Below are 18,982 nucleotides of genomic sequence, written 5' to 3' on the forward strand. Positions count from 1 at the left end.
AATACTCTCTAGTCCATCTGCAGATTTCCCTATGGATTCATAACCTGTTTGGGGGAGGAGCTTAGTTCCCTGTGTGCTTGAAAGTGTTAAATTCCCTGCATGCAGTAACAGTAGCTTAAGGGAAAAACAATTATATACCATATTGTAACTTGAGGTGAATGGTACACATAAAAATGAAGCACCAAACTTTGTGGTTGCTTCCTCTGGCAAGTAAACCTTCTGTTTCCCATGAATGGTGATGTTAAGAACTCTTTTCCAGCAGCAGACATACACACAAATTGTTGATAACCAATAAATACTTTGTGTAATATGATGCAAATAACTGACCTTCTCTCCTTTGATACCATCAATACCCTAGGAAGAAGAACAGTCATATTAAAACAGAAAAGTAAAAGAGACAGTGCTCAAAGGATATATTAAATATTCTCTAAGTTTGGTGCCCTTCAAGTTATTTATTTCCATGAAGAAGGTGTGTAGTTGAGTTTATTATGCCAGACTTCAAGTAAAGAAGAAAGGGCATATTGTTAAAAAATATGTCACAGGTACAACTCTACAAGTGAAGGCAGAACTGTTTGGAAGCCTGACCTTAACAAATGAATAAAAAAATAAAACCAGGAGAGCTGGTAAAATAAAGATCATGTTTAGAAATTATTAGATTTGAAGCCACTGGAAGTTGACAGAGAGCATTTCTTTTCCATTTATTCAGAAATTTCTCTTAAAAACACATTTCTGCAGAGAAAAAACCCAAATCCTAGGGTTAAAGCAATGCACCCAGAATGAGAAGTTCTGGGTTTAATTCATGATTCTTATCAACTTAATTAAGCCATTTTTACCTCAAAGATATTTATGCAATATTTTACATATATTTTTGACGTGTTTAGAGATGTAAGTGGTAAATTTTCATGAATATCCCTTGAGATTAAAGAGCTAACTCCAGTCAATGAACATTATGCACTCATTAACTAAGAAGTTGAGGCCCAACATGCAGCCAGTAAAGCATTACTTTTAACTCTGGTCTCTTTACCACAGTTTTCATACTGATAAAATGGAGATACCTATATATTTCAACTGTCATCAATATGAGCTAATGTGAGGCTTTACCCTCCTTCAGTGACTGGCTCTATGTGGTAGGAATGCACCCAATCATGAATTTCACAGACACCTACTGGAACACCTGGAGCACCTCTTCTACCTGGAGGACCTGGAAATCCTTGGTCACCCTGAAAGCAGTAACAGTGATTGTTAATTATTGTTTATTATTTAGTCTGCTTTAAGCAAATGTGATTATAAAAGAAGTTTTTTATGTCATCACACTAGACCTGTGAGTGCATTACCACCATATTTTGCTAGGAGGGGAACATAGCATTGTATGGGTCTCGAGTTCTGCCCCAGACACCAGGCTTTATTTGCTGTTAGCTCAGTTCACTGTTACACTGGAAATGTATGATTTTCTGTAGTAGGCAGTATTCTGATTCCCTTTTTCAGAATACAGGAAGCATTTGCTCACAAAGCAAAGAAAATCCAGTAAATCTGTAACTTAACATTATGTCTCTGAATTACTTTCAGGACTTATGAATTGTCAACTGCAAGCTAGATACTGGAGAAATAAAATTAATTAACCATCTCTTCTATAACCTGTTGCAACAGAAGGACATGTTGGACAAAACTGATTGGGTCTTCTGGATTAAACGAATGAAGTTTATCTGTCAAAATATCAAACATTATTCTTAACTTTTAGCAAAGTTTAATTATCTATCTTGCACAAAAAGGCAGCACTTTTCCTTCCTCTGGCCTCATGATTCCAGCTTTTTCTAACTGATAAAGTCACAAACCAAAACAAACTGAAGTTTTTGTATATTGGGGGAGGTGGGGGGTTGGAATTTAGAATACTTTTGGCCATTCCCAAGCACAGCCAAACAATCTCCAGGACATTCAGCTCGGTTTGTACCTTTGTGCCGTTGCATCCTGGAACGCCCGGGCGCCCAGGAGGCCCAACAGATCCCGGTTCACCCTAAAAAGAGGCACAAAATTGACACAGGCTTTGTTTTTGCACATTCATATTGCCCTACAGAAACACTGAAAAGTTTATGTTGGAGCAGTGTTTCACAAGACTTGACAGATTACAATGTATTCTTAAATCATTACAATGAGTAAGAATTGCTGATGCCAAGATTTTTATCTCTAGGCCAATTGACAGAGACAAAGTTGATGTTGAGACTACAGTGAGAACATTGAGCTGAGGATAATTGGGCACTGAAGGCTGTAACAAGAGACAAATGGTTAAATTGGTTTCATTTTTACTTACTGGAAGGCCTGGAGGACCTGAAAATCCGGGTATTCCTGGGAGTCCCTAATCATATAAAACCACAGGAATAATATTACAAATATTAAACAAAAGCAGTTTTTCTTTGATCACATTCATAAGAAGATGACTCTATCAAGAGATCATTATTTCCTTAACTCTTCTGACTGTGAATCAAGCAGAATGGTAGCTTACACACTGTTAACATAAACTGGATTTGCCCACAGAAAAAAAAACCCAAAAATAAACCTCTTCATGGAATTCTAGTCTGACTTTTTCATAGCACTCCCAAATATTAAATACATACAGCATGAACCTACATGAAGTCTGGCAAAAAAAGCAAAAGCTCTAAAAATAAATAACGTGTGTGCACACACCATGTCATAAATTTTAATCATACTTTAAAATCATATATAATGTTATAATGTTTTGCTTTTATTTTCACATATTATTGAACCAAGTTGGAATTTAACACAACATTTAAAACATAAAAGTTTGTTTAAAACGTAAACACTTACTCGTATACCTTTGGGTCCAACTAAGCCTGTAAGCCCTGGAGAACCCTGGGTCACAAATGGAAAGCAATGTATTTCAATAGAAATGAGAAAAAGCACAAATATGTCAGTGGGACATGCAATATTTTTAATTTCGATACCAACATGTGCACACAAAACTAACTATGTAGATAGATAAATTATTTGCCTGTTACAGACACTAAAGCAAACAACTGTTTAATACAACTTGCATAAATCTTGGTGTCCTGCCCTCCCTTTCAGTGTTTTCAGAGGATGTATCATGGAATCATAGAATGATTCAGGTTGGAAGAGACCTCAAAGACCATGTAGTTCCAACCTCCCTCCCATGGGCAGTGCCACCTTGCACTAGACTAGGTTGCTCAAAGCCTCATCCAACCTGGCCTTGAACACTTCTAAGGATGGGGAACCTCTTCCAGGGACTCACCATCCTCATACCCTCACAGTGGGTGTGCCCACAGTTGCATCAGCTGCTTTGACTCAATCTAAAATGACCATTGTAGCTGGTGAACAAATAACATCCCTCACCAAATGGGAAACTCTGAGACAGGTTTTGTTTTGGTTTTGGTTTTTAAAACAGAATTGTCTACACAGTCATAGCTGACTTTCACAGTAGAGCACAGTAGTTTCTGTGTGTATCTCTCTCTGTCTCACATACATACCTACCTTTGGTCCCTGTGGCCCTGGAGGCCCTTCTGGACCAGGAAAGCCTCTTTGCCCAGGTGGACCTGGAACACCAGGAAAGCCTTTTTCACCCTGTAAATATTAAGAGAATTAAGTTCTTAAAATATCCGTGAATTCTCCTTTTGATAGCCTATTTCTAAGGCATTAATTACTTTCAGTACCCCTTAACTTTCTGCTACTGTGGCAGATGTATTATTACTCTTGCCCACACTGACCTGTTTTTGTGGCCCACCTATGTGCTGCCATGGCACCACTGAAGGAGGTAACATGCTCCTAAGTATGGCTGAAGCCCTCGAAACACAACAATACTCAAGCTTTTGCAGAGTACAGAAGTCAGCTGGCAGCATGAAAAGTTTAAGAAAGCAGCTGATACATATTCCTGGTTAATATTCCTCCATCGTGTTTAGCAACACAAATCCAAATCCATCATAGCAGCCCTAATTTGTAGTCAGCAAACTTAATGGCTGCTGCTCTACAGCAAGGTCAGTTCTTCTGCTTTATATGAAGTTTTACTAAGCAAGCGCCTGAAATTCTGCTGTGCAGAAGTTTGTGTGTCTTATTTGATGTACAAGACAGGATCCAAAAGACATCTCTGGGAAGCCAAAATTCTTTGGCTTGTCCCTCCACAAATTCTCGCTCCTCAAAATCCCACAAACTCACCAGATTTTAAATAGCTTCTGAATTAAAATAAAATAAAAAATATATCTAAAGATACAATATAATCCCAGAATAATTTAAGACAAATGTAAGAATTGCATTATGAAGTGATGGTGAGATCTGTATCATAAATTGGCGTAGCTTTTTATAACAAATAGATTATTTCATCCACCAGCGTCCAAAGAGAAAAGGATTAACGCTATCCCAGGATGTGCCGCTGGAGGGGGTGCGGTACCAGCTCGCAGGAAAAACAAAGTCCTGGAGCTGCCTCCCCTGAGCTCACCCTCCCTCACTGCAGCCAAGGTGGGCTGCCCGGGTCCAGAGCAGCCCTGCGCTCTCCTAACGCCCTCACTCCCCTTTACACAGCATGAGCAATTTTATTCACACCTTCTTCCCCACAGATCAACAAGAACAGAAGATTTTCGGGTTGGAGAATTTCTTAACATTCAACAGTTATCAAAACATATTGATTAATGTCATTGTCCTGATTTTCCAAAGCTGCATGAGAATCTTCATCAGTGTAAACAATGACTCGCTCCTCCCTACAAATTGCTCAGTGATTTAACATGGAACTGATGAAGGCAAGTTGTGAGTGTTCATTCTTATTAATATTTCTCTATTAGTGGGCAGCTTATTTTTTTTTCTAGTTTTTCAGCTGGTCTCGATTTCACTGGTTAGGAGAAAGTCAGGTTAGACCAACTACGAAGATTAAAAATAAACATGGAGATTTTACTGAAAATATATAATATATAATATATAATACTCCTTTCCCACTTATGTAAATGTATTTCAATAATGAAAATATTTACTTTGAGAGAAACTTTCTCCAACACTAAAATGAAGCTTCCTAGCAAGACTAACAGTGTTTTCTGTGGTGCAATATGACATTTTTCTCGGTACAAGAAGTACAGGAGTAAAGTTGTGAGTTATTCTTTACCAGCCAGATGTGCCAATCAGTGGGAGTAATCACAATCCTAAATCTTTATAGATGTCTGGAATCTGTTGCTAAGGCTTAGTAGGGCAATCCCTGTGTTCAGGGTGAGCCTGAATTGCAACCATGACTCCTTCAATAATGCCCCTTTCATTTGTGAATCAGTTGTTTTTCCAACTGCAAGCAGGAGTTTCAAAGAATTTTTGGCATTTGTGTAATTCAGGTTTGAGTAAAAGCCACTCAGAGCCTCTGCCAAACCGCTCCTGGCATCAGGCAGAGCCATGGATCTGTTACTGCTGACGGATTTGATGCTGTTCCTTCAATGCTGGCAAGGTGTTTGTGATTAGGACCCAGGAACTCATCCCCTGTCTTGATCTACAAGAGATTTATCTGTTTGATGGCAGTGAATGCAGCTTTCCTTCAGGAACCGGAAAAGGGAGGGGGAACAGGGTCCAGAGATGGAAAGAGGGAAGCATTGAACATGACACTCATGACACTCTTGATGGCATTGTGAAATTTGTAACAGGAGAGCTGCTGCCAGGGAAATGGAGCTGTGGGCATTTGTTAGGAGTCTGTGAAGGGACCTAGTGCCTCAGGCAGTGGTTCTGTTGGTGTTCAAACATCATGTAATGTTGTAAACACACTAAATATGCTCACTCTATCAACTGAACTAATATATTAATAATTTCCAGGTATATAAGCTAATTTTAAAAAAGGAAAATGTAGTTGTTCTTACCTTGCTACCTTTTGTGCTATCACAAAAGCAGGGACTTCTACCTTTGCATACACAGCTCTGAAAAACAAAAAAGAAAAACTTTATAACAAAATGATTTTTCTCATTGTGTTGTTTGGTGAGGGGCAAATGAAATCTCAGTGGTTTTAGTAAGGTAATTGTTTCACAGATAACACAACTTTAAAAAATGTTTGTGAAGTGGAAATTCTCAACAGTGGAAAGGAGCTCATTATTCCTCTATACTGTATTTTAAGACAGAAAAGGGCACTAGTTTCATTTTATAGGTGGGTTAAAGGCCAAAAAGCCATGCTTGCCACCACCAGGGTAATAAACAGTAATGTAATAACAGTAATAACAGTATGAAATGTAAAATTCAATTGGTTGCGCTCATAATACTAAACATTGATGATTCTTCAAAAAAATTACTGCAGAAATGAACACATATATTGCTATTTTTCTTAGATTACAATTCTATTCCTTTTATCCTCCTCTGTTCCTGAGCTGATCTGTGTGACAGTGGGTGCCCTCACACAGGGATGTCCCCACTCCTGCAAAGGACTTTTCTACAGTCATGTTCACATATCCTATTTCAGCGGAGGGGAGAAAAAAAACCCTAAACCGTTGTTAACATAAGTATGATATATACCAAAACATTAGTGAGGTTATTAAAGCCATGATTTTCATAGAGATGGGGAGTAAACTGCATATACTGTCGTACTTGGTACATTTAAATTCTTTCATTTGCTTTTGAAGTTCTTGCTGAAGGACTTCTATTGAACCCCTGTAGCAAGAAGGTAATTTTTTACTTTATCCTCCCACTTTAGTAAGTATTTTTATCATGATATAACATATAGTTGTACCATGTACTAGGATATATATAACTATGTTATAGTTACAGACAATAGGAATTGGACAACTATCCCATATTGGTTATGAAGATATTCTTCTAAATTACATAAAATTCAGAAAAAAAGGAAGAGCTGTATTTTTTCTTAAAAGATTAAAGCCTTTAAGATGGTATGATATGAAATTTCTATTTAGATCTTGCAGGTAGAATTAATTAGCCCCTACAGCTGGCCAGATTACAGCAGTCACACTGTTTCTAATTTGTAACTTTTTCAGTGGTGTTCTCAAAAAAATAGAAAAAAAAAAGGCAGAGGAAAAAAGGTACTCCACTACATTTTAATATTATAATGTCAGATTGTCATTCAATTTAAATTTTCCTGTAATAATCCGTTCAGGGAAAATACTCCATGGAATTGAAAAGCCTCTTTTCTTCCCACAAGCGAGATCAATTTTTTCTATTGTTTCCGTTCAAAACTGAGGTGTGTGGTGTCACAGACACATTTCATGGGGTTTGCCTCTTTCCTTTGATTAGACTGGGAAATCTGACATCCAGTTAGGAACTCCACATCCAGTCACTTTAGGTGTTTCTTTTAGGATGGAGGAAAGATGCTGCAAGTAGTTGCTGTTCTCTATGGACTTGAAAATTCCTTATAGTTGCTGTTGTCTTTCAGGTGGCTGAAGTTAGGTGAGATGATGCCACCTATCAATTTTAGAACAGGTGCAGGGAGCATTCCTCCAGTGAACAGCTATTTAAACTTTCATTTACCAAATAAAGCAGAAATTAAATCAGTTGGCCACGAAAAGCAAATCCCCCAAGAAATTATTGTATCTGCCTGTGTTCTAGAGACAGGTCAATAGGTGCTCTTCATGTTTCAAGATAGATTTCTAAAGAGTTGCAAACATCAAATACCTAATTCTTTGGCATATTTAAAGAAGACTCACTCTTCCCCTGATCTGACAGTTGGAATTCAAGTGGTACTGCATCAGAAATTTGGAAAGCAAAGGTGTCATGTAGGACAGAAACCGTGTAGCTATGTTACCTTTACTATTATGTTAATCAACATGGTTATATCACCAGAGGCACAAGAATAAACACTAGTGCAGAATTAATAACAAACTAAGTATCCTGATTTCTTCTTGTTGAGGTCAATCAGTTTGGTATTGCATAATCTAAATTCACTAAGCCAGTTATATGACAGATATTTTAACCCTTTAAACATCAATACCAGAGGATAAAGTGACATATATCTCAAAGTAAATTTGGAATAATCTATATGACAGCTGATTTTCTTGATCCCTATTCAATGACAGTACCTTCTATCCCAAAGCACTTTCTTCAAAATAGGTGACACAGAATATTGGTACAGCTCTGCTAATCAGTATAAAAAGGGTAGCTGCTCAGGGAAACACACAGTGAACAATAAAATTAGCCTTAAATGGAAGGTACTGCATTCCACTGCTCTCCAGGGCTGGTGAGTGACTCAAGCTTCCACCTTTTTAGGGCTTGCATATGACAATTGTCAATTAACTACAGGCCCTATGAGACCCAATTACCAGCAATCTCAGGTGCTGATTTAGCTGACAGATTCAGTAGACACATGTCTGAGTCCAGGAAAGGTGCTGTTTACTGAGGGAAAAACACTTACAGTATTCTAAATTCTCAGAACTTCTTCAGTGTAACTGGGACCTGGCTGACCATAGAGAGCTTTCCTGAGAAATACCCACAAGTAATTTACCATCATAATTCTATGGACCTTCATGGAGTGGCACCTTATTTCTGCCTGTGAGAGAAAAGCCAAAAGAAGATTCTTTACAGTATTTGTATGCAAAGCACAGTTTTCCACATGTAGAGGAACCACAAAATGATATTACTTTTCTGTAAGAGGTATAATCTGCAGAAGACCTGAGGTGTACAGATACAGAAGAAACCTTTTTCTTTTATCTTTTAATCAAAGACAATCCAGTGTGAAATTAAATGCATGAACATGTAGAAACTTATGGTGCTACACAAGTAATCAAGGTTAATAAACTATGTAAAGAAAGAGAGCATTTGCTCTTCAAGAAGTCAGAATGCTTAGAATGTGTTTAATTTGCCATTAGTAAGCTTTCAGATCTATTTAGGTCTTTTTGTGTACACATATCACTTTAAACTAAACTGAAAAGACCAAAGATGATTTTACATTACACAGTCAGTTAGCTGGATAATACTAAATGTTTTGGCATATGATTTTTTGCGTAAGATTAGATTATGCCTTCTGTAAAGGAGCTTTGAACCAAAAAATCATTGCTCATTTATACTGCTGAATGGTTCCACATCCTTGCAAGATGCCTGAAGCTCCTTTAACAAAGGATCATAACAAAACGATAGGATGTTGCCAGGTTATAAAAGAAGTAAATTGAATATTAGTTATTAATGGTTTATTCAAGACTCTCACAATAACATCTACGTAAGTATGTATTAACAAAGCCACAGGTTTTTTTGTTTTGTGATTTTCATAATAATAGCGAATTATTAAATATGGTAGATGGCACTAGATTTTTGACCTAAAACCTATGCAAAAGGACAAAGCTATATCATTGTATGAATACCAAATCAAATTAACTCACCAATGAACCAAAATTCAAAAACCGCAGCACTTTTTTGGAGTAATTTATAGAGGAGCTCTTCTCAAAAGTGTTTTCAGTGATAGTTGTAGTATTATATGCTTTTTGAATATTTAAAGTTGTACACATTGAAGAACATTTACTGCAGTGGTTAATGTTTTGTTCAGTGGGTGCAACCTTATCTATAACAGTGAATTGCCCTTCCTACACTACGGGATTGGATTCTATGGGGCTCTGACATCTTCCTGGCCCCTATTCATAGACTAACTTAACCATCTGTTTAAAAGTGTTCCAGAATTCTTTCACAGAATTCCTCAAAGAAATTACAAAAAAAAAGAAGGAATAAATAACATACTACAGACTATGTTGTCACCTATACAAAGCTTACTGTATGTTCAGCATGGCACTGCTACTCCCACCATTGCAGTCATGGTAACTTAATCTGGAGCCTCAGAGAGGATCTTGCACAGCCCCCAGAACTTTGCCAGTGGCACTGGTTATATGAAGGATGTCAGAAAACGTATTCAGGGACGTTATCAAACCTGAAAATGTCAAAGGATGTGACAAAGTGTTAATGTAAGGAAAAGAGCCAGTAATAATAGACCTCCTACTCTGGCAACAGCACAGGCTTTGAGTCCTGTCACTCACAGTGGTGGGGCAACACAGTCATCCTGGGAATGGTTTAAGGGCAGGGAGATGGAGAGCAGACAAAATGAGCCAGTGAGGGTGATGAGCCGGTATTTGTTTGTTGATCTCTTTTTTGAAATGACATATACGATGACAAAACAGTCAAAGTATTTATTTGTTTTTCCAGATCCAGAGAGGATCAGAGTACCTCAGCTATATTTCAAAATACTTATTTGTATTAAAAATACTGCACCCAGGACAGAGAGGCAGCAAATTGTGTTGCTGCAGGAAATAAGCATCCTACTGTTTAAGTGTATTTCAGATCAAGACCACACAGGATGACTTAATAAAGACATTCAGATGAAAGCTGAGATGCAATTAAATGTATTCTGTAGGAATACAGTAATGAGGCTGCACTGAGGCTGAAGTTTGCACTTTTGGCCTGATTGATCTTTAATTTCATGGGCAAACTCTACTGATGCCCAAAGTAAATCCTGGTTAACATAAATGAAAGATGACTGTGCAACATGAGGTATTCTAAAATGAATTAAAAGCAGTGCAAGTGATATCCATTAATTACTCTGGACAGTAAAAATAGCCCAGGTGTCTTCTGTCAAGTTGGTGATGAAGCTGTCGCCTTCCATCACTGGTTGTTCTAACTGCTGAGCAGGCTCACTTTTAAAAAGGCAAAGGATTTTTCATTTCAGCTGGATACTTATTAGCATCTCACCTATCCTGCCACAAGGTCTTTATATTCTAACATCTAGAATGACTAAATCAGAACTCCATCAATACATACAACAAGACTTACTGGACAATATCTATTTTTCTGTGATGCCACTTTTTTTTCTTTTCCATCTTTCTGCTCATTAACAATATCCTGAACAGCCTACAAATATGCAGGTCATCTCCGTGGTCCTTTCTAAGTGGAAGGAAATTATCAGCTAATTTCCAGTTTTACATAATTTCTTTAAAGTTCCAATAGTTATTAAAAATTATGTATCAGTGAGCCAGCTCCTTTAAGAGTCTTGATTATGAATTTTCAAGGGCTGCTGACACACCGAGATTTCTGAATTCTTCCTGAGCTGCCTCAGTGCAGAGCAATCACTTTACACATCCCAGCTGCATCTATAAATCACAACTGAGCACATAGAACAATCCTGCTCAAACAGTTGATGTTAACACAGTGCTTAAAACTACAAAAGGCCCATTTCCCTCATGTTCTCTACTACGTTTTCTATTACAGCTAATAAAAGTGGGTGTAACACACTATGATTACAGTAAGTGGAAAGTTTTGCTTTAACATTTATTGACACTACAGACTTGTGTAGATGTGCTGCACAGAGGTGTTAAATGCTGCACTTTCTGAAGGACACTATGGTGGTAGCTAAAGTTTCTAGCTTGGACACAGTTCTGATTTTGCACATTTATCCTTCCCTGCTCAAGCAGAAGTTCTGAGAGCAGAGCTGTATAGAAAAAAATTCCCACTGTGAAAAAGGCTACATGAGGAAAATCTTTTTTTTTTTTTTTCTGATGCACCTGTGTTAGGATACTTAGCTAGACTAGCACAGTCAGTAATTCTAGCTAGACATGGTTGGTAGATATGTGACCCTGGCAGCATATCCCTCATGTTGCACAACTGCAAATCACCACGTAGTGTACAAGGTACTGGAGAATGAGGTCCCCTCGCTCCAAAATATTGCTATCAAAACAAAATACCAGTCTCACAATTACAATCTGTATACTAAAAGTTTTTCATGCATTCTAAGCATCAAACATGAATTCATTAAAATTATCAAAGACCACGAAGAACTTTGTGTTTTTATAGTGATTGCTGGACCAGTACAACAAAACCAAATTATTAAGCCTTCAATAAGTATAGACAACATAGAGCAGAAATAGGAGATGATGAGATGAAGGAAAATATGTCAGTTCCTAAAGCCTGAAACATTGTTTAATGATTTGTGAACTGGAAGGCAGCCAGACATTCCTACCTTAGAAGACTCCTGTTAACAGCCATGTATGCTACCAGAATTCACAGCATTTTGCTCACCAGTTGAATATCCAGCACACAAAGAAAATTTTTTAATTTGGACTTTCCACTATAAAGGAATACACCTTTAACCTAACTAATAAACAACTTGGTCAATAATATCTAACACAGAGAGACTGGCTCTCAAAGGACACAGTAGGAGAAAGCTGTTCTGCTACAGGCAGTGCAGTTGTTGAATAAGCTCCATTAAACACTTGTAATGGGAACCTTGCTCAGGGAATAACTACTGAATCAAGATGTCCCCTTGGTGACACGGGTCCTGTATTACTGGCTTTGTGCTGCTTTCAGTGTGAGGTGCAGGAGAGGAGTCCTAAACATTTATGATCATAGGGAAAAACATAACACTTCACAGAAGCAAGATTTTGCATTTGACTGACAGATAGACAGTCCATGATCACACCATGTTAACACACGTGTCCTTCTGAACTTGGTAAGAATTTCCTCACTTCGTATCCATAATTTTAAACTGTTATGAGTTCTTTTGGAAAGGGTTTGTTCTTTCATGGAATATAAAGATATATTTATCACGGCACTTCAAACCAACTAAGGTAAATGACACACAGGGAGAAACTGAAGAAGCTGCTGGACATGAACATTTAAACAACTTTCTATTATGCCAAGGGAATATGTGCATGAACCCCCTTTTTCACTTCAGAGATTGAAACCACTTTTATAAACCTTTTCTTACTTTCTAAAGAAAAGTCTTGTTGGGTAAGAACTTTTGTATTATAACAATTTTGTAGTGCTAGCCAAAACTCTCATAAGTACCCATATTTAACATAACAGAAAAGCAGTAACATAAGCCTTAATTTAAACAGTATAAACCAGATGCAAACAAATTTTTCATAGAACTGGTGTCTCTTGACTATGCTTGATAAGCATAAATTAACGACCTTGGGGGGAAAAAACACTGAACAGAATTAAAAAAAAAAAAAAAGCTAAACGCCCTACAATTCTCTTTTTTTTCCTTGAGATATACTTACTACACAGCATATCTTTTTTTGCTGTGAATAAGCCTGTCTGCACAGATGTTTCCAGAAATCACTGTAACGTACCTGTTCATACTATTCCCATGAAAGCACACACCACTCATTGGTCATTGGTGTGTGTCATACACTCACTGGGTGTATGTCCCACATACAACTTCCATGTTGCCAACAATACTCTTCTTCAAGCAGTTACATTACAATTAATTATACTGAGCTTCTCCCTTGTCTCCAACTCACCATCAGTAACCAGTTAGGAAGTGTGAGAACAGCAGGGCTTAGCAATCTTCACTCTGCCCCTATGTCATCATCACTGCCTTAGGATAAAACGGGTAAAATATTTTAATTCAGGAAAAAACAAACACGCTGAGTTTTCACAAACTCAAATCATTTGTGAGCTCTGTAGTGATGGCTGCTAAGGCCCATGTTGTACAAGTTGCCTAAAATGACTCAGTATCTATGTAAGTAGAGCTGGCACACTGTGTGCAGCTTTGGAAAACTGTAAGTTGAGGCTTTCGAATCTCTTGTTTTTGTTGGGGGTTTAATTCCTTTTGGTCTATAAAGAGAAGGTACAGAATTACTCTCTTTAAACAAAAAGAATGGTAGTTTTCCTTCTTCTAAAACCCAGAATATTTTGACACCTATATGTTTATAATGACCAATATCTTACTGTACAAATAATCTAACTAGGGTGGAAGTCACTGTGATGAGGACTATCAGAAATTGAACCCAATTGTTCCTGATATATTCAGATGGGTAAAGTCTCCACAGACAGACCCATAAACCCCATCTCTCTGTGTTTCTTCTCCTGAGCTTGAAGAGGACATAGGGACAACAGAAATAAATATTCTTCTTTTCCCCTAGAAAAAAAAGACTAGGCAGTTCAGGCCACAGAATTTTGTGTTGTGCAGAAAAACACCCCTTTAAGGGTGTTTAATCAGCTTATTCATCCGTGTTTTTCTTTTCTAACAGTCATCTTAAAAGAGCAATTTAATAACAAAGAATACACATCATTTAACTAGTGAATTTTTGCTTACCTACCATAATATACTTAGCATTACATGACACAATTTCTATTTTTTCACAGTTTTTGAGTGTGGGAATAGTATTCACTATAATTATTGTCTCCTCAGGCCTGTATATTTGTATATTCATAAAATTCCTGGTGTGCATCTTCTGTTAAGTGGTGCAAATAGCAATGAAAGCAACAGTAGCTTGTTCAGAGAAAGCTTATTGCACATGCTTTGGTTCCTCCTTATTTGAAAGGCTCTGTGATTTCACAGAATGAAAAAAAAAAACAAACAACAAAAAACTAAAAGGTCACTTTTTCTTGCAGCTTCCTCCAAAATGACACATGAAAAAGACACAGAATAAAGCCTTAGCTAAAAAGCCTTCACTAAACCAGGCAAAATGGAAAACCTGTAAACCCGTGAGACTTGTGCCCTATCACAAAATTGCTAAGACAAATAATGCAAATGGAACTAAAAATAGGCTAGGTGTGACAAAATGGAACTTTTTCAGTGTGAGTGTGAGAGACTGGGGCTGTAAACAGTTAAGAAAAAAGGCTTTTTGTGTTTCACTTTCCTCCTAGGCTCCTGTAATCCATGCCAACATACTGAGCCTTCTAGTATTACTCTGTTAGGCAGCAGGCTGAGAATGTGACAGTAAAACAGATGACCGGACATCCCATCCTAGTTGCACTTAATAGCAAAGGATTCTGTTTCAAAGACATGTTATGATAGATCAGCTCTAGGTATTGCAGAAGAGACTGCTAGCAGAGATCACGAAATAAAATGGTTATATCTCTACAAAATGCAAAATACTGAAGAAAGACCCAGTGTTTGCCTGCCTACCCTAACAATTTTAGTGACATTATTCAGCCAGAAAAATAACTTGAATTATAGAGTTTTGCCCAGATGTGTATTTACCTTGTACCTTTGCTAGAAAACTATTCAGTTTTCACAGATGTTTACTAAGGTCACCTAAGAAGGTTCATCTTCCTTCAGTTGTATGAGACAACATACACACAGGCACACTTCACATTTCTTGGCCATCAGAGCAAGCCTCCACGTGGTATAAGACAGCAGAACTCCACTGATTTTGATGCACAAACTTTAGGGTAACTGCTAATTTATGCTGACTCTTTCGGCCCAGTAGGAAAAGCCTTGCTCTGCAGTGCTCTGACATTGGCCTGTTCCTGCATCCAGATGATGGCTGAATTACAGGTCACTACAGAGGCAATCAGGGGCAGAACAGTCCAGTAGAAGTTGGGCCCAATTATCAGAGCAACAGCCTCCTTGACTTCAGAGCTGGGATCACATTCACCAAATCAAAGAGAGCACTTCACAAAGGACCTGTTTTTCTAACGTGCTCAGTGAACTCCCTTTTGTATATTCAGGTGCACATCTTCCCTTCTCAGCTGCCTTGTGCAACAAAGAACCTGGGCACTTCCAAAGGCTGACAGAGGAGGAACATCCTCACTCTGACACTTGGTCCCTCCAACACCTTGATTCCTAGTTAAACTAAGCAATTCAGCCTGCATCCCATTCTTACCAGCCTTGGACATGGTCATGGCTGAGCTAGAACACTATTTTTTCCTGTCAGAGCAATGTATTAAGATCTATTTGTGACAGTAATGTAGGTTGCATATAGTTAAAAAGAAAATATTGCTTAAGGAAGAAGATTAGTTTATAAGTATTTGCATGCAAATTCTAACATTTGTAAGAAGTAAAATTAATTGTGGAATATGAACACTTGCATCTAGTCACAGACAATAAGCATGAGAAAGGGAAGGCACAAAAGATCTTCCCAAGTCTTATAGTCACCTAGTTTGTTATCTCCCCTCCTGTTCAAGCAGCACATGATGGGAAATATGAAGTATAATTATGGAGGCAAATACAGAATAAGGAGCACTTAATTTTATCCCATGGACATTGCAACAGTATTTATAACACAAGTTAAAAAGTGGTAGTAACATAAGGTGCAGCTAACTTGCAGTGCAGGAATCTTACTCAAGTAGAAACTCTCTTTTGTCCTTTTCTGAAAAAATACTGACATGATGCCATCACAAAAATGATCAATGCCACTAAGCAGCACTATTGATTCAGTACTAATGAACATGACTGAGGTATTTTTCTTATTAGTGTCATTCGAAACAGTAAATTTCAGGAAATACTTTTAGATTAGTGTTTAATTTCAAGATATACAAGAAGTACATGAAGGGTACCAGAAGACAGGACACACTTAGGGGAATTAATTGAATTGTACATGTGCATCAACAGCACCAATTCCAGCTGCTGTTAAACAAAATGAAACAATGCAAAAGCAAATCCATTTTTTTCTGAAAATAAAAAAAAAAAGAAATGAGGAGTAAGAAGGATCTTGTACCCTGTGAAAACATATTGATGCTGATGATTATAATTATTATTATTATCATTGATTTAAATGAACAGTGGAAAAATCTGAAGAATTATAAAACCAGTATTTGTAGTGAAGGAATACATCAAATGAGCTGAAAAGCCTTTGACATGGGAAGATGCTACTTCTGCTGAGTTTTCAGAAGATTAGAGCATGCCAGTGGCCAAGAATGCAGATAATAATACTCCCTAGCAGGTGCCAGAAAGTTCAGCCTCCTCAGGGCAGGGAAGTCTGGACTCTGTGAAGAGCTGTGAGGACCAAAATTTGCTGTATAAACAGCAGCAGGCATAAATTCACAATTTTCTTTCTTGTCTTCAAGAATAAGCTACACTTAAAATTTTCTATGTTGCAACATTTTTTAGTTGATACAAACAGCACAAGTATTGCTTGCTGGTCAAACATCAATTTATTTTCATATGAAAGTGTAGCATGAATTTAAAACATAAACAATACTTATTTCTTTGCAATGAACAGTTTAGCCAAGATGCAATGATTTATTCATCAATCATTTCATATCAATTACAGTAGCCACTAATATTTAATTAGTTTAGATAAAACTGCTTTTTAACAAGTTCTCGTTTGCTCCATTATCTAGAACATTATGTTAGACTTCCTCTTTTGAAAAGATCAGCATTTTCATAAAAGAAATTATGACATCTGAATCTTAAATTGCAAGCCTAGTTTAAACTAAGCTCAAACATTTGAGATCTGCTGAATTTTCAGAGCATCACTGAATCAATACATGTTCAAACTTTGCTTAAACAGCGAGATCTCTGTAGAAGACACTTCCTACCATTCCAAATCCTGTCTTTAAGACCTAAGTGTAAATGAGGATCCTGTAACAAGAATGCTCCAGAAAACTGGTATTTCAGAGCTCTATGATTTACCTTCAGATTGCTAAAGAAAGATTGCTAAAGAACTGTGGTACACCAGTTGGTGACACAGGCAAATATTGCAGGACCACACTGAGGTTGCTAAAAACGAGTTGAAATGCTTTACTGGGCCATATATGGGGTCTTACCTGCTAATACACCTCTTTTGCTCTTCATTTGTAGATAAAAACATGAAACAGGATGACAAGATTAACACAGCCAGAAGAGAGGCTTAGAAAGAGTGTGAGTGTGTGTGTTGTGGGAGGGGGAAGGCACTCCTGGAACACAGCCTGCCCTCTCTAACTACCATCCAGAAGCACATATGAGGATGTCAAGCTCTTCAGAGCAATAAGAACAACAGATGGGAGGCACCAGAAGAGGAAGAGAAGAATGGAATAAAACCCAGAAAACTGGGTAGAAGAGAGAGGCAAATCTCGAGTTTATTACTCTTCCACAGCTTGCTTTACACTAGGCATCTGATGTAGGCAGAACCTGAAATAACTCTGCAGAAAACATGCACTCTGCAATTAGATTTGGTACCTCTATTCTACATAAGAACTAAGAGGTATTTTAATTCCATTACAAATACAACAATTGTATCTTTGTTAAATGACTAAACTTCACTGCAAGTTAGAGTACCATTAAAAAAAAAAGAGAAACATATTGGGTGAGGTGCTTATGCTGTTTCCAGACACTTTACCCAGAATGGGTGAGTGAAAGAGCTGCATTAGTTTAGAAGAAATGTTACTACTAATCAGTCTGCTCCCGATAATTACAGCAGAATGTGGCTCTGTTTTAGCAACAACAAGGTAGATCACATTTTTTCCTTATAAAGGTGAAGTTCAAAATGTTTTGATAGACAATAAAAAGATTTTGATGTACTGTGTTGGAGCTTTACTCACACATGCAAGGAAAAATTAACACTGTTGACTATTATGGGAGAAAGAGAACTAAATATTTACTAAACCTGGCAGTTTTGTGTGTTTGATGTCTCTCAGAAATTTACTAAAACTGGCAGTTTTCTTTTTGGGAATTGCCAGAAATATTGAAAGCCACACTGGCCCATGTACCTTCACAGCTGACTGCTCTTCTCCCAGCTGGGAATGTACAATGCAAATCTTATAACCAGACACAGGAGAGAGGAACAGCAAAGACTACAGCACTATCTAGGAGAATTTACTGACCGAACGGCGATGTACACTCATCGTTAAACCTGAAAGACAATCTGTAAAATGAGTTTGCCGTGAGGGTGGCACAGGTGGTCCAGACAGTCAGTGCGGCTCCGGGAGTGTTTACCTCGGAGAGCATCCGCACCCACACCGCGCACCCGTCCTCGCCGTCCGCATCCCCCTGCCCCGCAGGACCGCTCCCGGCTCGGGCTGCTGCCCGCCCATTCCTGCAGGAGACCCGCTCAGAGGGAAGGCGGCAGGCTCCAGCTCACCTGAAGACCCGCCAGGGACGCGCGTGCCCTTGCGGGGCTCTCCGCCGCCCTTCCCCATCCCGCCCGGCGGAGGACGCATCGAGGTACGGTGCCCCGCAGCCGGCGAGAGGGCGAACCCACCAACCCTCCCCTCTCACCTCTCCTCCCTGGCCCTGCCCGGGGCGCGGACGCCGTTCATCAATTTAAACGACACATTCCCCTTGCCTTCCCCGCGGCGTCGGCCGCTCTTTGCCCCGGCTGACCCCCTCGCCACCCCGTCCGTCCCGCGCCTCACTCACCTCGCCGCGCGCGGCGCG

At 38.4% G+C, this 18,982-nt stretch overlaps 1 protein-coding gene across 1 annotated transcript in view; it reads right to left on the reverse strand.

Annotated features, from left to right (window-relative positions):
• COL4A3 (collagen type IV alpha 3 chain) overlaps window positions 1-18,765 on the reverse strand; it is a 57,811-nt gene extending 39,046 nt beyond the window's left edge. The window contains exons 1-8 of the mRNA XM_029960748.1: window positions 18,542-18,765; window positions 5,844-6,018; window positions 3,502-3,591; window positions 2,821-2,865; window positions 2,306-2,350; window positions 1,949-2,011; window positions 1,167-1,220; window positions 328-354 (exon numbers count right to left, since the gene is read on the reverse strand). Coding sequence (XP_029816608.1) covers window positions 328-354; window positions 1,167-1,220; window positions 1,949-2,011; window positions 2,306-2,350; window positions 2,821-2,865; window positions 3,502-3,591; window positions 5,844-6,018; window positions 18,542-18,765 — 723 coding nt within the window. The remainder of the gene's footprint in view (window positions 1-327; window positions 355-1,166; window positions 1,221-1,948; window positions 2,012-2,305; window positions 2,351-2,820; window positions 2,866-3,501; window positions 3,592-5,843; window positions 6,019-18,541) is intronic.
• Between the last annotated feature and the right edge of the window lie 217 nt (window positions 18,766-18,982).

The sequence above is a fragment of the Manacus vitellinus genome, unplaced genomic scaffold, assembly GCF_001715985.3.
Source record: "Manacus vitellinus isolate BGI_N305 unplaced genomic scaffold, ASM171598v3 scaffold_29_pilon, whole genome shotgun sequence".
Lineage (NCBI taxonomy): Eukaryota > Metazoa > Chordata > Aves > Passeriformes > Pipridae > Manacus > Manacus vitellinus.